The sequence below is a fragment of the Henckelia pumila genome, chromosome 4 (assembly GCF_033568475.1).
Source record: "Henckelia pumila isolate YLH828 chromosome 4, ASM3356847v2, whole genome shotgun sequence".
Lineage (NCBI taxonomy): Eukaryota > Viridiplantae > Streptophyta > Magnoliopsida > Lamiales > Gesneriaceae > Henckelia > Henckelia pumila.
This window is the reverse complement of record NC_133123.1, coordinates 72,686,778-72,704,717: the sequence shown is the minus strand read 5'-3', so window position 1 is coordinate 72,704,717 and position 17,940 is coordinate 72,686,778. Positions and strand designations below refer to the sequence as shown.

Genomic DNA, 17,940 nt, shown 5'->3' with positions numbered 1-17,940 from the left:
GGGTTCCACGTGCATCCGTACCAAAAACAACTCCGATTGTCTTGAAATTTTTACGGTAGGATCGTTTCGAAAATGTGAATCCATCGATATATCGTATGATAAAAAGTTCAACCGCAATGTTCGAAATGACTATCTGACCTGATAAACCCAAACTTAACAATACCACCGCCCTAACACTATGGATACGTGTAACACTTATAATTCGTCTAAAATTTTTTCAATTATTTTGATAAAGTCGTGATTATTTTTTGTTGGTCCCAGGTGCGGCATTACGAGATAGAAACTATGGAAATTGAAGAATAAAATAGACACCAAGATTTACGTGGAAAATCCCTAAAAATTATTAGGGTAAAAACCACAGGCAAGACCAAAAGATTCCACTATAATATTTGGAGAATTACAACCTCTCTCTGTGTTTTCAAAGAGACACTCACTCTCTTAATACAGGAGAAAACCTATCTCACAAATATATATAAAAACACACTCAAAACACTTGAATGCTATAAATGAGAAATTAACTCGATGTTGGGATGATGGAAATGAGGAGCGGAGGCACCTATTTATAGGCCTCATCTTTGGCATGTAAATGAGAAGGAAAATATTTTCCTTCAATCTTTGCTGCATATTTGGCCTCAACGTGTTCAGCAATTAATTTTTCAAAGGCCACATAAATGCCACATACCCCATTTTGACTTTCCACCCGACATTTCTCCCACTTGGAGATTTGTTTGAGAATCAAACACGTTTCCACACATCCTTTCAATCTTGCCATTTTTGCTGCTTACGTTCCTGCTAGGCCACTTGAGAATCTACACCATTCGAACTTCTCCGTATTCACTGGCTTGGTCAGAAAATCAGCCATGTTATCCATCGTATGGATCTTCAGCATATCCACACTTACTTCCTCTACTATTTCTCGTACAAAGTGAAATTGTACTCCAATGTGTTTAGTCCTGGAATGAAAGGCTGGATTCCTTGCAATGTGCAAGGCACTCTGACTGTCACAAAACAGAGGAATCTTTTCTTGTTTGTGCCCAAGCTCCTCCAATAACCTTTTAACCCATATTGCCTCCTTGCAAGCTTGAGTAGCTGCCATGTATTCTGCTTCCATTGTAGATAATGCCACAACTATTTGCAATTTTGAAACTCAGCTTACTGCACCTCCTGCAATTGTAAACACATAACCTGTAGTAGATTTTCTCTTATCTAGATCACCCGCATAGTCTGAATCTACATAGCCCCTGAGTGTAAAATCTGATCCTCCAAAACATAATGCAGCATTCGAGGTACCCTTAATGTATCTAAGGATCCTCTTAACCGTGCTCCAATGCTCTTGTCCAGGATTCGCCATATACCGACTGACTGCTCCCACTACTTGTGCAATGTCTGGTCTTGTACAAATCATAGCGAACATTAAACTTCCCTCTGCTGATGCATACGGTACTCGAGACATATCCATCCTCTCTGCTTCACTGCTAGGACACATCTCAGAAGATAACTTGAAGTTAATAGGAAGAGGGGTTGAAACTGGCTTACTATCTTGCATGTTGAAGCGTTGCAAGACTTTCTTCAAATAATTTTTTTGGGAAAGCCAAATCTTCTTATTACTTCTGTCTTGGTGAACTTGCATCCCTAGAATCTTGTTTGCTGGTCCCAAGTCCTTCATATCAAATTCCCTAGCCAACTGTGCCTTCAATTTTTGGACCCGATCTTTGTTGGGGCCTGCTACCAACATGTCGTCCACGTACAACAGCAAAATGATATAATCATCATCACCAGTTTTCTTGAAATATGTACAAGGGTCTGCACTGAGTTTGTTGTACCCAAGGCTCATGATATAAGAATCAAATCTCTTATACCAACACCTCGGCGCCTGTTTGAGACCGTACAGAGATTTTTTCAACCTGCAAACCAAGTTCTCTTTGCATTTTTCTGCAAAACCTTCTGGCTAGAGCATATAGATTTCTTCTTCAAGATCGCCATGAAGAAATGCTGTTTTCACATCTAACTATTCTAGATGTAGGTCAAACACTTCGCACATGGCCAATACTACTCTGACTGTTGAAAGTCAAACCACAGGAGAAAATATCTCATTGAAGTCGATTACTTCTATCTGAGCATACCCTTTGACAACCAATCTTGCACGATACCGCTCCACTTGGTTATTGCCATCACGCTTGATCTTATAGACCCATCTGTTACCGATAGCTTTCCTTCCTCGTGGTAGTGTAACAAGATCCCAAGTTTTATTCCTGTCCAATTCTTCCTGCATCGCTGTTATCCACAGGGATACATCCGAGATTTGAGTAGCCTTATGGAAACTCGATGGCTCACCATCCTCTGTTAATAGAAAATATGCAATGTTGCTTTCAGTGATATAATCTGAAAGCCAACCTGGTGGTCTTCTCTCTCGAGTTGACTGCCTCACTTTGGAAACTTCTGACTCAACTGGTTCTTGTACCTCGTGCTCTGGTACTGCTTCACAAGAAACTTGATCTTCATATGTCTTATTTTCCACCTGAATGATAGTATTTTTTGAATTCAGTGTGCCTTTGTCTCCCTTTACTTTATCTTCCTCGAAGATAACATCTCTGCTGATGATAAGCTTGTGGACAGTGGGATCCCACAAGCGAAACTCCTTTACTCCATCAGCATAGCCCAAAAAGATACACTTTCTGGATTTGGAATCCAACTTCGATCTTTCTTGTTCATTGTACAATACGTACACCGGGCTTCCAAATGTATGTAACTGAGAATAATCAGCTGGCTTGCCAGTCCACACCTCCATTGGAGTCTTCAAATCAATCGCCACTGAAGGAGAACGATTGATGATGTAAGAAGCGATTTTGACTGCTTCTGCCCAAAATGACTTGGCAAGACCCGCAGTACTCAACATGGCCCTTGTTCTGTCCAACAAAGTTCTGTTCATCCGCTCTACCACTCCATTCTGTTGAGGCGTGTAAGCCGTCGTGAACTGTCTTTTGATGCCCTCGTGCTGACAAAATGCATCAAATTCATCACTGGTATATTCTCCTCCATTGTCAGTCCTCAACCACTTGATTTTCTTATCAGAATCAAGTTCAACTCGCGCTTTGAAAACTTTGAAGACTTCGAAAACATCTGAATTTTTTTTGATTGGATACACCCAACATCTCCTAGAGAAATCATCAATAAACGATACAAAGTATCTCGCTCCTCCTAGGGATACCACCGGTGCTTGCCAAACATCAGAATGAATCGGCTCCAATATGCCTTTGCTTTTGGCAGTAGATGTGCCAAACTTTAATCTGTGTTGTTTACTGATAACACAATGCTCACAAAAGGGTAGAGTCACTTTTGTAAGCCCCGGCAACAGCATCCGTTCTGAGAGAATCTTCATTCCTCGTTCTGACATATGCCCTAGCTTTGTATGCCACAACACTGTTGATTTTTCTCCCGAACCAATTGATGCAACAGCTACTTTAGCCTCTTTGTGTGTTTCCTCCAACAATACATACAGATTTGTAGCAACCTTTTCAGCCTTCATAACCACAAGCGCGCCTTTCACAATCTTCATGATCCCTTTCTCAACACGGGTTTTGCACCCAATATCATCCAGTTGCCCCAAAGACAAAAGATTTTTTGTCAGACCCTTCACATGTCGTACCTCCTGTATGGTGCGAATAGTACCATCAAACATTTTGATTTTGTTGGTACCGACCCCAGCGATTTCCAAGGCATGATCATTTCCCATGAATACAGATCCTCCTGAGACTGGTTCATACTGATCGAACCATTCTCTCCTTGACATCATATGCCACGTCGCTCCTGAATCCATAATCCATGCATAACAAAATTTGTGTCTGCCTTCCGCAACTGTTTTTGCTTCGCTGAATAATATTTCACCACTTCCTGAAGTACTGACCACATTTCTTTGAGATCCTTTTTCGATGCTCTTCGTATACTCTCTCTTGAAGTACCCTTTACCGCCACATTTAAAGCAGTAAATATTCTTCTTCTTACTTCTTGACTTGGATCTACCATATATGTGGCTCCCACTGGAGTCACGCTCCGTCAATCTTCCTCTCGTCATCGGTAAAACCTCTGCTTGCTTCGACGTTGGCAACCTATCTTCCTTGTTCCTTCGACGACTCTCTTCTCCAAGAACCGCAGTTAAGACGTCGTCAAAATTTAAATTATCCGAAAGAACATTGTTGGTAACATTGATGATGAGCTGATCGTATGAATCCGGTAGACTCTGAAGTAGAAGCTCCGCACGTTCTTTTTTCTCTATTTTATGCGCCATAGACGTGAGCCGAGAAAATAGAGTATTCAATGTGTTGATATGGTCGGTCATCGATGAGGATTCCGCCATCCGAAGAGTATAAAGCTTTCTCTTTAGGAAAATCTTGTTGTGTAGTGACTTGACCTCGTACAATTTTGCCAAAATATCCCAAATAATTTTTGCGCTTTTTATTTCAGAGATACTTGACAAAACTTCATTCGCTATAGCCAAGTGCAAATTGGCAACAACATTGTGATTCATCTCGTTCCACTTTTGATCGTCCGTGACGTCCGCCGGTCTATCTCCAATTGCTGCCAAGCAACGCTCCTTTGTTAAAATTGCTTGCACCTTCAATTTCCACAACAAAAAATTGCTCCCATTAAACTTTTCTATTTCGTATTTTGTCGTCATCTTGACTACAAGAATCCTGCCTTATAAAATTTTCAAAAAGTCTTTTCTAATGTGAAAGATCAGTCACAGCTGCAACCACAGAGCATACTCAGAATTTTAAGAAATTTTATGCCAAGGCTCTGATACCACTTGTTGGTCTCAGGTGCGGTATTACGAGATAGAAACTATAGAAAATTGAAGAATAAAATAGACAGCAAGATTTAAGTGGAAAACCCCTAAAAATTATTAGGGTAAAAACCACGGGCAAGACCAAAAGATTTCACTATAATATTTGGAGAATTACAACCTTTCTCTGTGTTTCCAAAGAGACACTCACTCTCTTAATACAGAAGAAAACCTATCTCACAAATATTTATAAAAACACACTCAAAACACTTGAATGTTATAAATGAGAAATGAACTCGATGTTGGGATGATGGAAATGAGGAGCGGAGGCACTTATTTATAGGCCTCATCTTCAGCATGTAAATGAGAAACAGAATTTTTCTTCAATCTTTGCTGCACATTTGGCCTCAACGTGTTCAGCAATTAATTTTCCAAAGGCCACATAAATGCCACATACCCCATTTTGACTTTTTCACCCAACATTTTTGACTAGCATATGTTATATATATATATATATATATATATATATATATATATATATATATATAAATGATATTTCAGTTGCCCTTTTGGCGGGTCGATTGTGGGCCGACCCACCATCCTGGCGGGCTGGAAATCCTCAACCCAACCCAACCCAAGGTGGGTTGTGGGTTAGGCGGGTCGGCCCACGGGTTGGATCACGACAAATAAAAATAAATAAAAAATATTAAAATTAATTATAAATATAATTTTATAAATAAATATTAATAGAAACATATTAATAAAAATTTTAATTATTGATTTCATGTGTGTAAATTTTATATAAATTAATTAATACAAAAAAAGTCACAACTTTTATTTAAAAATGCATATATAACAATAAAAATAAAATACATTATTAATTTTTCAGGCCCGCGGGCCAACCCGCGCGGGTCGCGGGCATAGGCGGGTTGGCCTATCTAGGCCCACTTTTTGTTGGGTTAAAAAAATTTCAACCCAACCCACTTAAATTGTGTGACGGACCGGGCCAACCTGGCGGGCCTAACCCAAATTGACGGCTCTATATATATATATTGACTCTACCTATGAAAATATTATTTTTATGCTAAAATTATTATTTTTTATTGTACACATAAATCAAATCGACCCGTCTCATATAAAGATGTACTCTCAAATAATTATTACATCAAACAAAGAACTCAAATTGATCGAAAATTTTTGTTAAAGTTAGCTTGACAATTTTGAGTGTAAATTAAATATTGATTTGGACCATTTGGTTGCATTCCTGCTAATTCATTGACACAAAGAAAACGATACGTTGACGGTCGACCTAATATAGTCAAAAGCATTATTGAATTTGACCATATTGTCTATTAGTCCTCAATGGCTACTGTTACGTAGCTGTCTAAATACATAATAAATAGGGTTTAATTTATTCCTATTTATTTTTAAAAAATCATAAATCTTCAATATTTTATAATAGAAACAATTCGAGTAAAATTTGTATACTTCTCTTTAATTCCATCTAGATTTTTTTATAATTTATTTAAAATTATAACTTGATGACAGCATGATCAAAGTACATGTTATCAGCTACAATACGTACGTCCGGTATAAGTAATATTTAACACAAACGTGTAGTAGATAGTATATTATATTATATATAATTAAGTAAAGAAGATGAAATGCTCTATTCTTGGATCTTCAAGCATTCCAAGTTTCCTTTGCCACCATATTGATTGCTCAACATTGTCTCCACGTATTCTATGTATTTCAAAGGAGCGTACAAAGCACGACCATCACGTTTCACCAGTTCCGCGGACGGGCTCACGATCACGTCCGGTGCCGGACCATTCGCTATGACGACTGAAATCCTTGTCGCCTCAGTGTTCACGACGGCCCGATGCTTCACACTTTTGTATCTTCCGTTGCTAAATATCTGGTCAAAAAGTTTGAAATAATAATGAGATTTCCGATTATATTTTCTACGGGCGTTACAGTATAAATTTGAATGATAGTTTAATTACTTCGAGATGATCAGCGGTGTTGACCAAGATCGAATTTTTGGGAGAATTGGTGTTAAACCACACTCCATTGTGCTCTATTTGAAGGCCAGCAACTCCATTGTGAATCAGGAATGTCAAAAGACCATGATCAGTGTGTGGAGGGATACCGATTGTTAGATCCGGCTGCGGGCACGGCGGGTAGAAGTTTGCGGCATACAACTGAAAACAAGAATCCAGGTTCATTGCTTCATCTATGGATCCTTCTTCCAATTCCAGGTTCTCACAAATCCCCTGCAGGAGTTTTCTCAAAACCAGTCGACTTTTTTCGGTATATTCGGATACGATTTCCCTGGATAAAATTAAAATCAACACATTATACATATATCCAACCGATGATTATGAGATCCATCATACCATAAAACAGTGATTGAGCCAAAAAATATACTCAATACATAGATTATAAAGTTATAAGTACCGCAGATGTTGAGGCTTCTCTGGACAGTAAAAGTTAGGATGAACATAGGATTTCATGAAATCCCTCCACAAGAGAATCTTGTGGTTTGCAGCGTTGGCAGTGCCTGTGCCGGCTTTTATGGGATCCGACGCACTCTTAGCCTCGTATCGCCGCTTCTCCTCCTCCGGTAATTCGAAAAACTCCAAACTCACGTCCACTATGGCCTTCATCAGAGTTTCTGGGATCCCATGATTTGTCAGCTGCAATGATTTAACATATATAAATTCACGTGTTAAAATAAAAGTTGATTAATAAGCAGGTTTAAAAATTTTATAAAATAAATTTATATTGAAGTTTATTGTAATCCATTATAAAATTATTTTAAATTTTTTTATTTTTCTTGGGACAGAGGTATTAGTAGAGAACGGACCACAAAGAATCCCCAGTCTTCACAGGCTTTGCGAAGATCCAAGAGGGCCTTGGATCGTTGATCAACGTTATGGGAGACGAGCATGGAGAAATCGACGACGGGGAGGGAATCAGATTCCGAGCCTTTGGAGTCATTTATGAAAGTGAACTGGGAAGGGATGGATTTGAGGTGGGAAGACTGGGCAAGGTCTTTTACGCACAAATCATTAACAAGAGCAGCTGTGGCAGTGGGTGCCATTGATCTTATTAATTAATTGGATCACTGGAATAATTAATGCTGTTTTTGTGGAGCAAATGAAAGAAAATGAGTGGGCATTTATAGGGAACGAATTGAAGTGCCCATGCAATTGTCCATATGAATAACTTACATATAGTCAAATATATCGGCTAGCTAGCTAGCTGCCCATTTTGTGCAAGTGTGTACTAACTAGCTTCAATGTCATAAACATCGATCAATATCGACTTTCTTGTCACAGAGTGGCTTAATTGAACGGATTTGGAACTTGTAAGAAGGTGCAACATATGTCCAACATCAGAATCCACAAAATCTTGGTGGAAAAATATAATGCATATTTCCCTACTCTAATAAATGTCCGGCACATGATGAGAAGTGTGAAATGTAAAATATTTCGCATTTAAAATATAATATTTTGAACATAAATATAATACTTTTAACTTAAATTAACATATATTACACAATATTTATTCATACATATATATAACTAAAAAAAGTATACTTTTCACTTGGGCTCATTATGCATATATATATATATATATATATATATATATATATATAATAGAGCTCGAGTTCGTTAAAAATAGAATCGATCTGTAAATTAACTTGTTTGCAAACAGTAAACAAACTGATCTCGAGCTGTGATGAGCCACATATATGAGCCGAGTTTGAACTCGAGCTTGGGAATAGGCTCACGAGTCTATAAACAAGCATGTTAATTTACAAACTCACACGAAGAACATCCTTAAGCACGAGCTCGAGCTTGATTCGATGAGATTAACTAACGATCTTAAAACAAGTTTTCTTACCAAGTCGAGCTCTGAATAGCTCGCGAGTAGCTTAGATAGTTTACGTCTTTAATAATAATCTCATTTTGTCGTGCACATATATATGTAGGAGTGTTCATCGGTCGGTTCGGTCAGGTTTTCGGTTTTTTATTTCGGTTTTTCCGATTTTCGGTTATAGAAATATATAATCCGATATCCGAACCGTTTTTCTTCGGTTCGGTTCGGTTTTTTACTAAATCGGTTCGGTTATTTCGGTCGATTATTTCGGTTTTGATATAATTATTTTAATTAATATTATAAATATATTTTAAAATATAATATGTTATCTTTTAAATGATTTTTTTGTAAAATATTTAAATTCAAAGTTTAAATGACTTAAATAAACAACAATCAACTAAAAATTATTAAAAATGATTCTTTATTCACTAGGTATCATCTCAAAAAATATATAATATAAAAAATTATATAAATAAAATTATTAATTTAATAAAATTTCGGTTTTTTCGGTCGGTTCGGTTTTGAGATATATAATCCAAAACCGAACCAAATAAATTTCGGTTTTAACATTTATATCTGAATTTCAAATTTCGGTTTTCGGTTCGGTTCGGTGTTTGGTTTTTCCGGTTTGGATTTCCGGTTTTTTCGGTTTTATCTGAAGTTTGAACACCCCTATATATATGTAATGTTTAATTATTTCTATAAATAATGTTATTTGGTATATATGTAGCCATCCCCAATCTCGAGTTTTATAAGGTCGCAATCTTTGTGTTGTACAATGGAACTCACATATCTCCAAAATGATATGATATTGTTCATTACTGACATAAATTTTTATATATTTGTTTTTGGACTGACCCAAAATACCTCGTTCCAATAAAGATACATCCATCTTCTTCACGGTTCGGTCGATGCTGCCCTTAGGGTTGCTACCCAAGGGCAGATCGAATGGCTAGAATCAATCTGCAAATCAAATGATTTGATCTGCAGATTGATCTAGACCGTTCATGCTGCCTTGGGATAGCAAGCCTTAAGGGCAGTATGAACTGATGATCCTTCTTCACATATTTTCAATATGAGACTTTGCTTACATTTCCAAACGAATTCTCTCTGGAGCTATGAAAGTAGATTGCCAGCCCGGTTATAGAATCACCCAATAATGGCTTAAAGATTAAACATATATAAGTGGTGAGTGGATATGACACTAGTTTAAAAATACGTCTCGATTCTTGAATTAAGTTTGTTTATGGTTTTAAATGTGATAAATGGCATAATGACATTTTAGTTTGATTTTAAAAGATTAATCAAAATAACAGAAAAATCTCCTATATAAAATGATTAATTAATTACTATTAAAAATAAGACAATTATCTGATAAATATGGCAAGTGTGTTTGATATATTTTTAAGAACCGGAGATTTTAATAAATAAATAAATATATTTATTTATTAATCTGCATGGGTCTATAAATGCTCCGCCCATGAGCAGTGTGAAATGTAAGAAATTTTGCAGTTGGAAATATTTTCCCCCGTTTTGTTGCAAATTAATATTCGCACATTTTTTTGTGGGATTTATCACGTCTCTCGTCACCTCAAAGTGGAAACGACTATCGAGTACAAAATTGAAAAAAATGCTTGTTTTCTAGAAAATCTAACTCAGTAAACACACAATTATTATGCCAGTTTGACACATTACGCATTTAGGTTGGAAAAATGACATTTATTTAGCCCTACCAATTGACCTTACCTTTTCCTTTTCCTTTTCCTTTTCGAGAACACCCATTCTTTTTTTTTTTTTTTTTTTTGTTGACGTGGGAATCCGCAACCGCTACCTTTCGATACGCTCTGGGTAAACCTCCGGACTAATGCAATAGCCTGCAAACTACGCTAGTAAGGTAAACCACACTGAGAAAACCCTATGCGACAGGCTAATTCTAGAATGTGTTGGCAGGAGAAATCGAACTCCTAACCTCTGGCCAAAAGTTCACCTACTTCACCAACTTGGACACCCCTTGGGGGTTCGAGAAAACTCATTCTTATTTCAAGAAACAGTGCTTGTTCAGAGATTTAGCCCTATCAATTGGCCTTATAACTTTTTTCGGCGGTTGGGGTCTAGGTCTGGACCGACCCTTTTATTTTTTTAAAAAATTATTTTTTTAATAAATATTTAAAAGAATAAGATAATGAATTAAAAAAAGAAGGCATGCACAATTGAACTTATAAAAACTTTATCAAATATTATATTATTTCAATAAAAAATATATTATATTTCAACTTTCAACACTTACATAAAAAATTTATTACATTTCATTATTTTCAATTCACTCGCATTTCACTATATATTAAATATATATTTTATTTTATTTTTTTAAAGGCTGACCCGCTAAGTTTACCTGTCCAACCCAGCGGGTCGAGGGGTTTGATACCCGTGAACCGTAATCGGACCTCCAAATGGCCGTTCCGGTCACGGTTCCGGGTTGAATGAATTATTTATTCCCTTGTAAAGATTTCTTACGTTTTCAAATAAAATATTTATATTTTTTTGCCTTTCTTGGACTCAAAGTTTCAATTGAATTATTTTCTTAATTGATAAGATATGAGATATTATATACTTATGATATTATCTTGTATCTCTCATATCTTAATCTTTTGTTATCTTATCTTTGCATATTCAATTTTGAATCAAGGAAGCTAGATCAAGCTAATTTTGGAGATAAGAGTCCACGCCTACATGAAAACAAATGATGAAGGATTTTATAAAAGGCATGGAGACTTGCATAGAAGATTAGGACGAACGAGAGAGAGTTGAATTTGAGGATTTGAGCGTATACTTTGAAGATTTCTGAAGCTTGGATTTACAGCTTTGTTCGTGCTACTTTACTTGATCGAATTTGAAGGTTTTGAGAGCATAGAAGATTAGGTCATCGTTGTGTTTCTCTCGTGTTTAGTCGTCAATGATCAACTCCGATTACTTATTTTCTTGTTCTACTTTACGTAGACTTTTTAGGAGTTGTTTTTATTATTTATTTTCTCACATGTTTTGATAAATTTTTTTTACAATGATTCATTAGTTTTAGGGTTTTGTAAAAACTCCTTATTACTTTTTCTAATGAAAGTTTTGTCCTGAGTAGCTGCACAAGTACTTTGTACTTGTGCTTAAATATTTGAGTCTGTTTATTTGGTTGTTTGGTTATTTTATTCACGCTTTCATAAATTCCGCTGCATGTTATGAAAGATGTTGTCAACATCTAGTGACAACATCTGAATCTGATTTTATGTGCAACCATATATTTTTTACACAGGTCAAATCTGTTGACCCGGTTAACCGACCCGTTGACCACGGTCCGGGTCCGGGTGTAGTGACCCAACCCGGATCCACTACCTAATCAGAGTTATAAAGCGCATGCAATAATACTTAAAGCGTAAGGAGCGGATAATTTAAAATACAACAAATCCAATCGGCAGAATACAACCGACGATAACAAAAGTGTATAAATACCATTATACAACCAAATCAAAGGTTCAGGGTAAACAAATCCCTACCCTCTAAAACCTCACACTCTCGGATCCTCAATCCTGCTGAGATCTGTCTGGACCGTCCAGCCTCAAACCTGCCCCGCCACAAGGTACACCACAATACCCAAACACAGGGGCGTGAGCGACAACGCTCAATACATAAGCAATGATATATGTACAAATATGCGCACACAGATGATTTAGAATCCCAGGTAAAAAACTTGCTCATTGCGCCAGGAATATACAGTACCGGCTAGAGAGCGACTCCGCGGGGTACTCGCATATTCTATATCAGGGCTGAGCCAACCCCATCCTGACCCGAATCCAAAATAGGATACAAGTCCCATATGAAAACTGTCATACCTGACTCGAGTCCAACATGAGATCACTGTTCCCTATGGAGACTGTCAATGACTCACATCTCTCAGGATGCAGTCACACGTAAATCATGGATGTGCTAAGGCGGTAATAGATACTAAAGCACGATAAAACATATAACACATACTCATGCAACATACATGTAAATATATCATGCCGGCTATCTCGGTCAGTAGTTACGTACCTCTAACACTGCTGGTCAAAACCTAGCTCCGCTGGTCTAAACTCCAAGCCTACTAGTCCAGTTTACTGCTACTACAATGCAATTACCCATGCATCAATAATTAAGCTCTAAAAGCCTTAACTAAGCTATTCTATACTCTTAAATATTTTTAGAAAACCAAAGTTATACCTGCGTCCGTCGTTAGCCCTTTGTTGTCGATAGCCTCAAAACTAGGCCACAGCTCTGCTACGACATCTAGATCGCTGTGCCACTTCCGAAATCCCGATAGGACACCTAGATCTCCCTAGATCTGAGTTAGAAGGCCTAGGAGTCGAGAGAGAAGAAAGGAATTGGTGCACCTTAAATGAAGTCCTGGCCTTCATATTTATAGACACGAAACGGAACGTCCATTCTCCATCGTTGCGTCCGTTCTGCTTGACGAACGTTGCGTCTGTTCCTCTTCGTTGCTTTCGATGTCCCATCAAGTGCGTAAGCAATGATGTCATCTTGCTGACGTCACAGATGACATCAGCTACCAGAACGTTGCTTCCGTACTTGGTCACCCTTTGGGTCATTTTCGATCATTCTGAATCCATTCTGAAGTTCGTTAATCCATCCGAAACTTCCTTAATCATGTATTAACAATGCAAAACATGATCACATGATTAATATACTTATTAATCGTTAATTATGGATATGGGTCACTACACCGGGTTAGACCCGGCCCTTGGCCAGGTCTACTTTTACTTACTTAAGATTAAAACTATTCACTTTGTGCTCACAATTTCCGAATCAGGTTGTAACTAGGGAAACAAAAACTCTTGTTAGATGGTCTCATGTGACAATTTTATGAGATAGATCTTCTATTTTGGTCAACCATGAAAAAATATTATTTTTATGTCAAAAATATTATTATTATAAATATGGACATAGTTATATGTTTCACGGAAAAATATCCGTGAAACCGTTTCACGAGAGACCTACTCACAAAACTAGAGATAGTACATGGAATAAAGTAAAATTATATGAAAAGTTGTTTTACTAGTGTAACCCTTATAATTCTTCTAAAATTTTTCTAATGTCATCACAGAAAATAAAACACTAAGGGAATCCCGACAAAGCAAGACAAGTAAAAAGTAAGAGCAACTAGATGATTCGACGTTGGATAGCCGCATACCGTCGAATCTGCCTTAGGCTAAGAGCTTTCTTCTCTTATGATTGATATTTTGACTCTAGCTTTCGTTCAGGATCAAACATTTCGCCTAATTCTTAGGAATCCCGACCCTCTTTTTCCCCACTAACTAATTAGCTTACGAGCACTGAACAAACTTGGTTGACGAACATAGTTTATGCGCCGCTAGCTAGGTTGATTCTATTAAAACGTGGTTTACAACTTGGAGGTTCACATGAGATGTTTTGTTTGTGAGGTGGTAAGGCAGATTTCTGAGAGTTGTTCCGTACTTCTTTTTGCCGTTTCCGTCCTCGGCTTCTTTGGGGAAAACTTCAATTATATTACTGTCCTAAGACATACAAGGTCCATGGATGTTTTCAGGTGATTTTAACGCAATTTCATATGTGTCTGAAAAACTTGGTAGCAGATGGTTCGGACGATGGTTGTGTCCTTAACCAGGTTATTTGAATTTTCATATTTATAAATAACCGAAATCCTTGGAAAACGATTTTCTACTAATGCCATAGCCTGATTTACCTTTCTTTTCAGTTCTAGAGACTAGACTCTACCTAGTTAATGAATTCGTCCTAACAACAGGAGCTAGGGGAACAAAAAGCATGATTGATTCATTCTCCGCTCCTTCGATGCGCCCCACGATAGAAAATTTTTCTTGAACTTTGCCTTTGAAACACAAAAGCAGGGTACGTTATTTTTTGAAAGATTAGGCTCGGAATTATTGAAAGAATTTTTTATGTCGAAAGAAGGTGTACTTCTAATGTATAGTATATTCTCCACTGAGTTCTGTTCTAGCTAGTATAGCTGCAATAGGGGTAGGATCTTTCGTAGTATTCCCCTGATCGAAGGTCCTGTGCCACTTTCACTCCAATCTATCTGACCTTCAATCCATCTTTGTCCAGCCAGTTCATAACAAAATGTTAGACCAAGGCTAACACAACCGAATTGGTTGAGGAAAAGGAAACCCCAGCGACCAAGCACTCCCGCCCCCCAAAAGCAGAATTGATATATGTAATAGATTTTTAGAAGGAAGCATAAGCTAACTATGAATTATACAAGTGGTTGATAAAAGCGTAGATCATATTTCATTCTCTATTCAAGGGATATATGTGTGTGTTCGTGTGCATGTATATAAATATAAGCTCTATAATGTATTAATTTTGATATTCTAAACATTTGTTGTGGGCATTTTATGGGCACTGGAAGATGTTCATTTGAACATTATGAAAGAATTTAATACATTACAAAAAATGCTCGTACTGCTCATGAAATGCACACAAACAAACGTCCATAATATAATATCTCTATAATGTATATTGCTTAAATTAACTATTTTTATTCAACTTTTGAATGAAACTTGATAGCTAGTCCGACTTAATTGATTTAATTGCTTTTTCTAAAAATATAATAAAGTTTCTAGACTCAAGATGTTGGATATCTTAATTTTGGTGATAACAAACAACAACTCATTGTTATAGGAACTGCCTTTATACTTGTATTTTCCTCACCGGCACACTCAAAGCTGTCAAATGCTTAATGGTTCACAAGCTCAAACTAGTTCTACCAGTTCAGAAACCACTCAAGAGAGATCAAGTCAGTATAGCCAGTCTAAGACAAATTCTGGAACCATTCATGTTTGTCAATAGTTTAGAAGGATTGAACTGCTCAAACAAGACAAATGCTCAAAGTATATCTAAAGGCTTTAAACCGCTGACATTCTGTCGACTGGCCATAATATCTCAAACCACTTATCATTGAAGATATTGTCATTGAGCTGATAAATCTACTTCAATATTCTTGCAAGTGAAGTCACTCTTCACGTTCTTCAAGAGCTGACAAATTGATCGTCATAAATGCACAAAAAACATAATTTAAATCTTTGCCAAAAGTAGTATATGTGAGAAGTCTACTTTTACAGTTGATGCAACCGCTCTCATCCATGTTGGAAAAGGGTTTCATTTCGCATTTATGAGAAGGTACAAATAGTAAAAATGAAATAAGACATCTTTACTTCTCGTATTTAATGAAGAGTACAATTGAACGTTAGCCCTGCTGCCAATATATAGATGATATAAAGTGATACAAGAACACAACAAATAATTTACACTTATTAAAAATCACAAGCCTGCATTCTTAGAACTCTCAAGTCTCAAGTTGCCCACTCTTATCATCATATTAATCAGATCTTCAAGGATCAATAAGGGCTTCGAGTCAACCGTTCATCTTAAACCATTGAAGGAGTTGCTCGCTGGTTTGAATCTAAGGATTTATTCATTATTGTATTTGTGTTGGTTTTAAGATTTATTGTCTTAACCAGTTTTTAGCTAGGCGTTCTAGTCTATGAAAGAGATAAGTCTTATGATTGGAGTGAGTTGTATACACAAAGATTTGTATAAACCAAAGTTTTTTAGTGCATTTTTTTCTAAGTGAAAGAAGGAGAGACGTAGAAGGGCTTCGCGTGTAAACTTCCACATATCTTGTGTTATTTACTTAACTGCTCATATTTATCTTATTGAACTTGCTAATTATAAAGAGTCATAAAAATACTGGACCGTTGATCCGCACTACTTTGTATTCCAACTGTTTTTAGGACTGCGAAAAATTATCTTGATTAGCTAACCCTATCAAGACCGTTAATTATATCAGCAAAAATCTTCAAAATGTCTTAAAGAGTTTATATTCACCCTCACTTATACAAACAACCGATCCCAACACAAGAAGGAAAATGATACATGGACCAAATATAGTCAAAAGAATATTAGTCCTCAATGTCTACTTTTTCGTGATGGTGGTTAATCTCTTTGATAAATTTCAAAAATTTCAACATCATCAAAAAATTTAGACATAAAGTTAATTTCCTATTTATTTTTTAAAAAATAAATATTCAATATTTTTAATCAAAAAAATCGAGTAAAATTTGTATAATTCTCTCATACCTTTTATTTTTTTTTTATAATCTTTTTTTAATTAGAATTATACAATTACGAAAACATCAAAATTTTATTATCAACTACAATAAATATAAGATGATATTGACACCCATATACAAGGAACTTTATCTTCCTTTCTCTTAATTCATTTTGTATGTGTTCGACGAAAAGTTGTTTCTTTTAGCGTGGGCCTAACTCTTCTCAAGTTTTGCCAACACATGGCAGAAAACAAAGAGAATGGATGTAATAGATTTTTGGAGTTCTACTCTCTCTCTATATTTTTTTTTATCAAACTTATTTGTGTATATGAACATTATCTCATAATACGATAAAAAAGTACTAGTGGACTACACATGATTTTTTATTTTATAGTGAGATGTTCATATGATTGCCTTAAATTAAAACAATACTGAGACTTCAATGTTCCCAGTGTAAATAGAGTCGTCTTGAATTATACCAGTATTTGCATGTAAATTTTATATCATATTTGGCTCTCTATTTAAAGGATATATATGTGTGCGTGTGTATATAAATATATATGATATATAATGTATATTGCAATTAAATTAATTATTTTTAGCTCTCGAACCTTTCTTTAATATGATGATTGATTTTATGAAACTTGATCAGGACATTTAAATATGTTAGGGTAAAATTCAGTTTTGGTTATAGGTAATAAAAAAACAGTATCAAGCTGTTTTAGGAACCAACTGTTGATTTTTTGTAATCACATGTATCAAACTAGATGTCCCAAACTCAATTTGGATTATCGTATTTCATTCAAGAATCTAGCTAGCTAGTTGGTCTGCTGGGTGGACCTGCTAGACTTTCTTTAGATAAGATATTTAACAGATTCGTAAGTCGAGCTATTTCTAGAAATCAAGCTAGTCTGTTCTTATATCGAGCTGGATCTTCAAATCATCAAACTTCCACATACTAGCTAGATTTAGAGCCGTCAATTTGGGTTGGGCACGTCCGATTGGCCGCCCACCACACAGTTTAAGTTGTTGGGTACCCAACTAAAGGCGGGCCTAACTCGCAACTCACATTGGGTTGGAGATTTTCAGTCTATCGGGATGGTGGGCCGGCCCATCCTTGAC

At 36.3% G+C, this 17,940-nt stretch overlaps 1 protein-coding gene across 1 annotated transcript; it reads right to left on the bottom strand.

Annotated features, from left to right (window-relative positions):
* Window positions 1-6,255: 6,255 nt before the first annotated feature.
* LOC140865589 (2-oxoglutarate-dependent dioxygenase 19-like) lies at window positions 6,256-7,950 on the bottom strand. Its single transcript, XM_073270270.1, has 4 exons — window positions 7,650-7,950; window positions 7,241-7,479; window positions 6,787-7,114; window positions 6,256-6,698 (listed from the first exon to the last, which is right to left on the bottom strand). Exons 1-4 carry the CDS (start codon window positions 7,884-7,886, stop codon window positions 6,450-6,452), a joined length of 1,053 nt encoding a protein of 350 aa, XP_073126371.1. The 5' UTR covers window positions 7,887-7,950; the 3' UTR covers window positions 6,256-6,449.
* Between the last annotated feature and the right edge of the window lie 9,990 nt (window positions 7,951-17,940).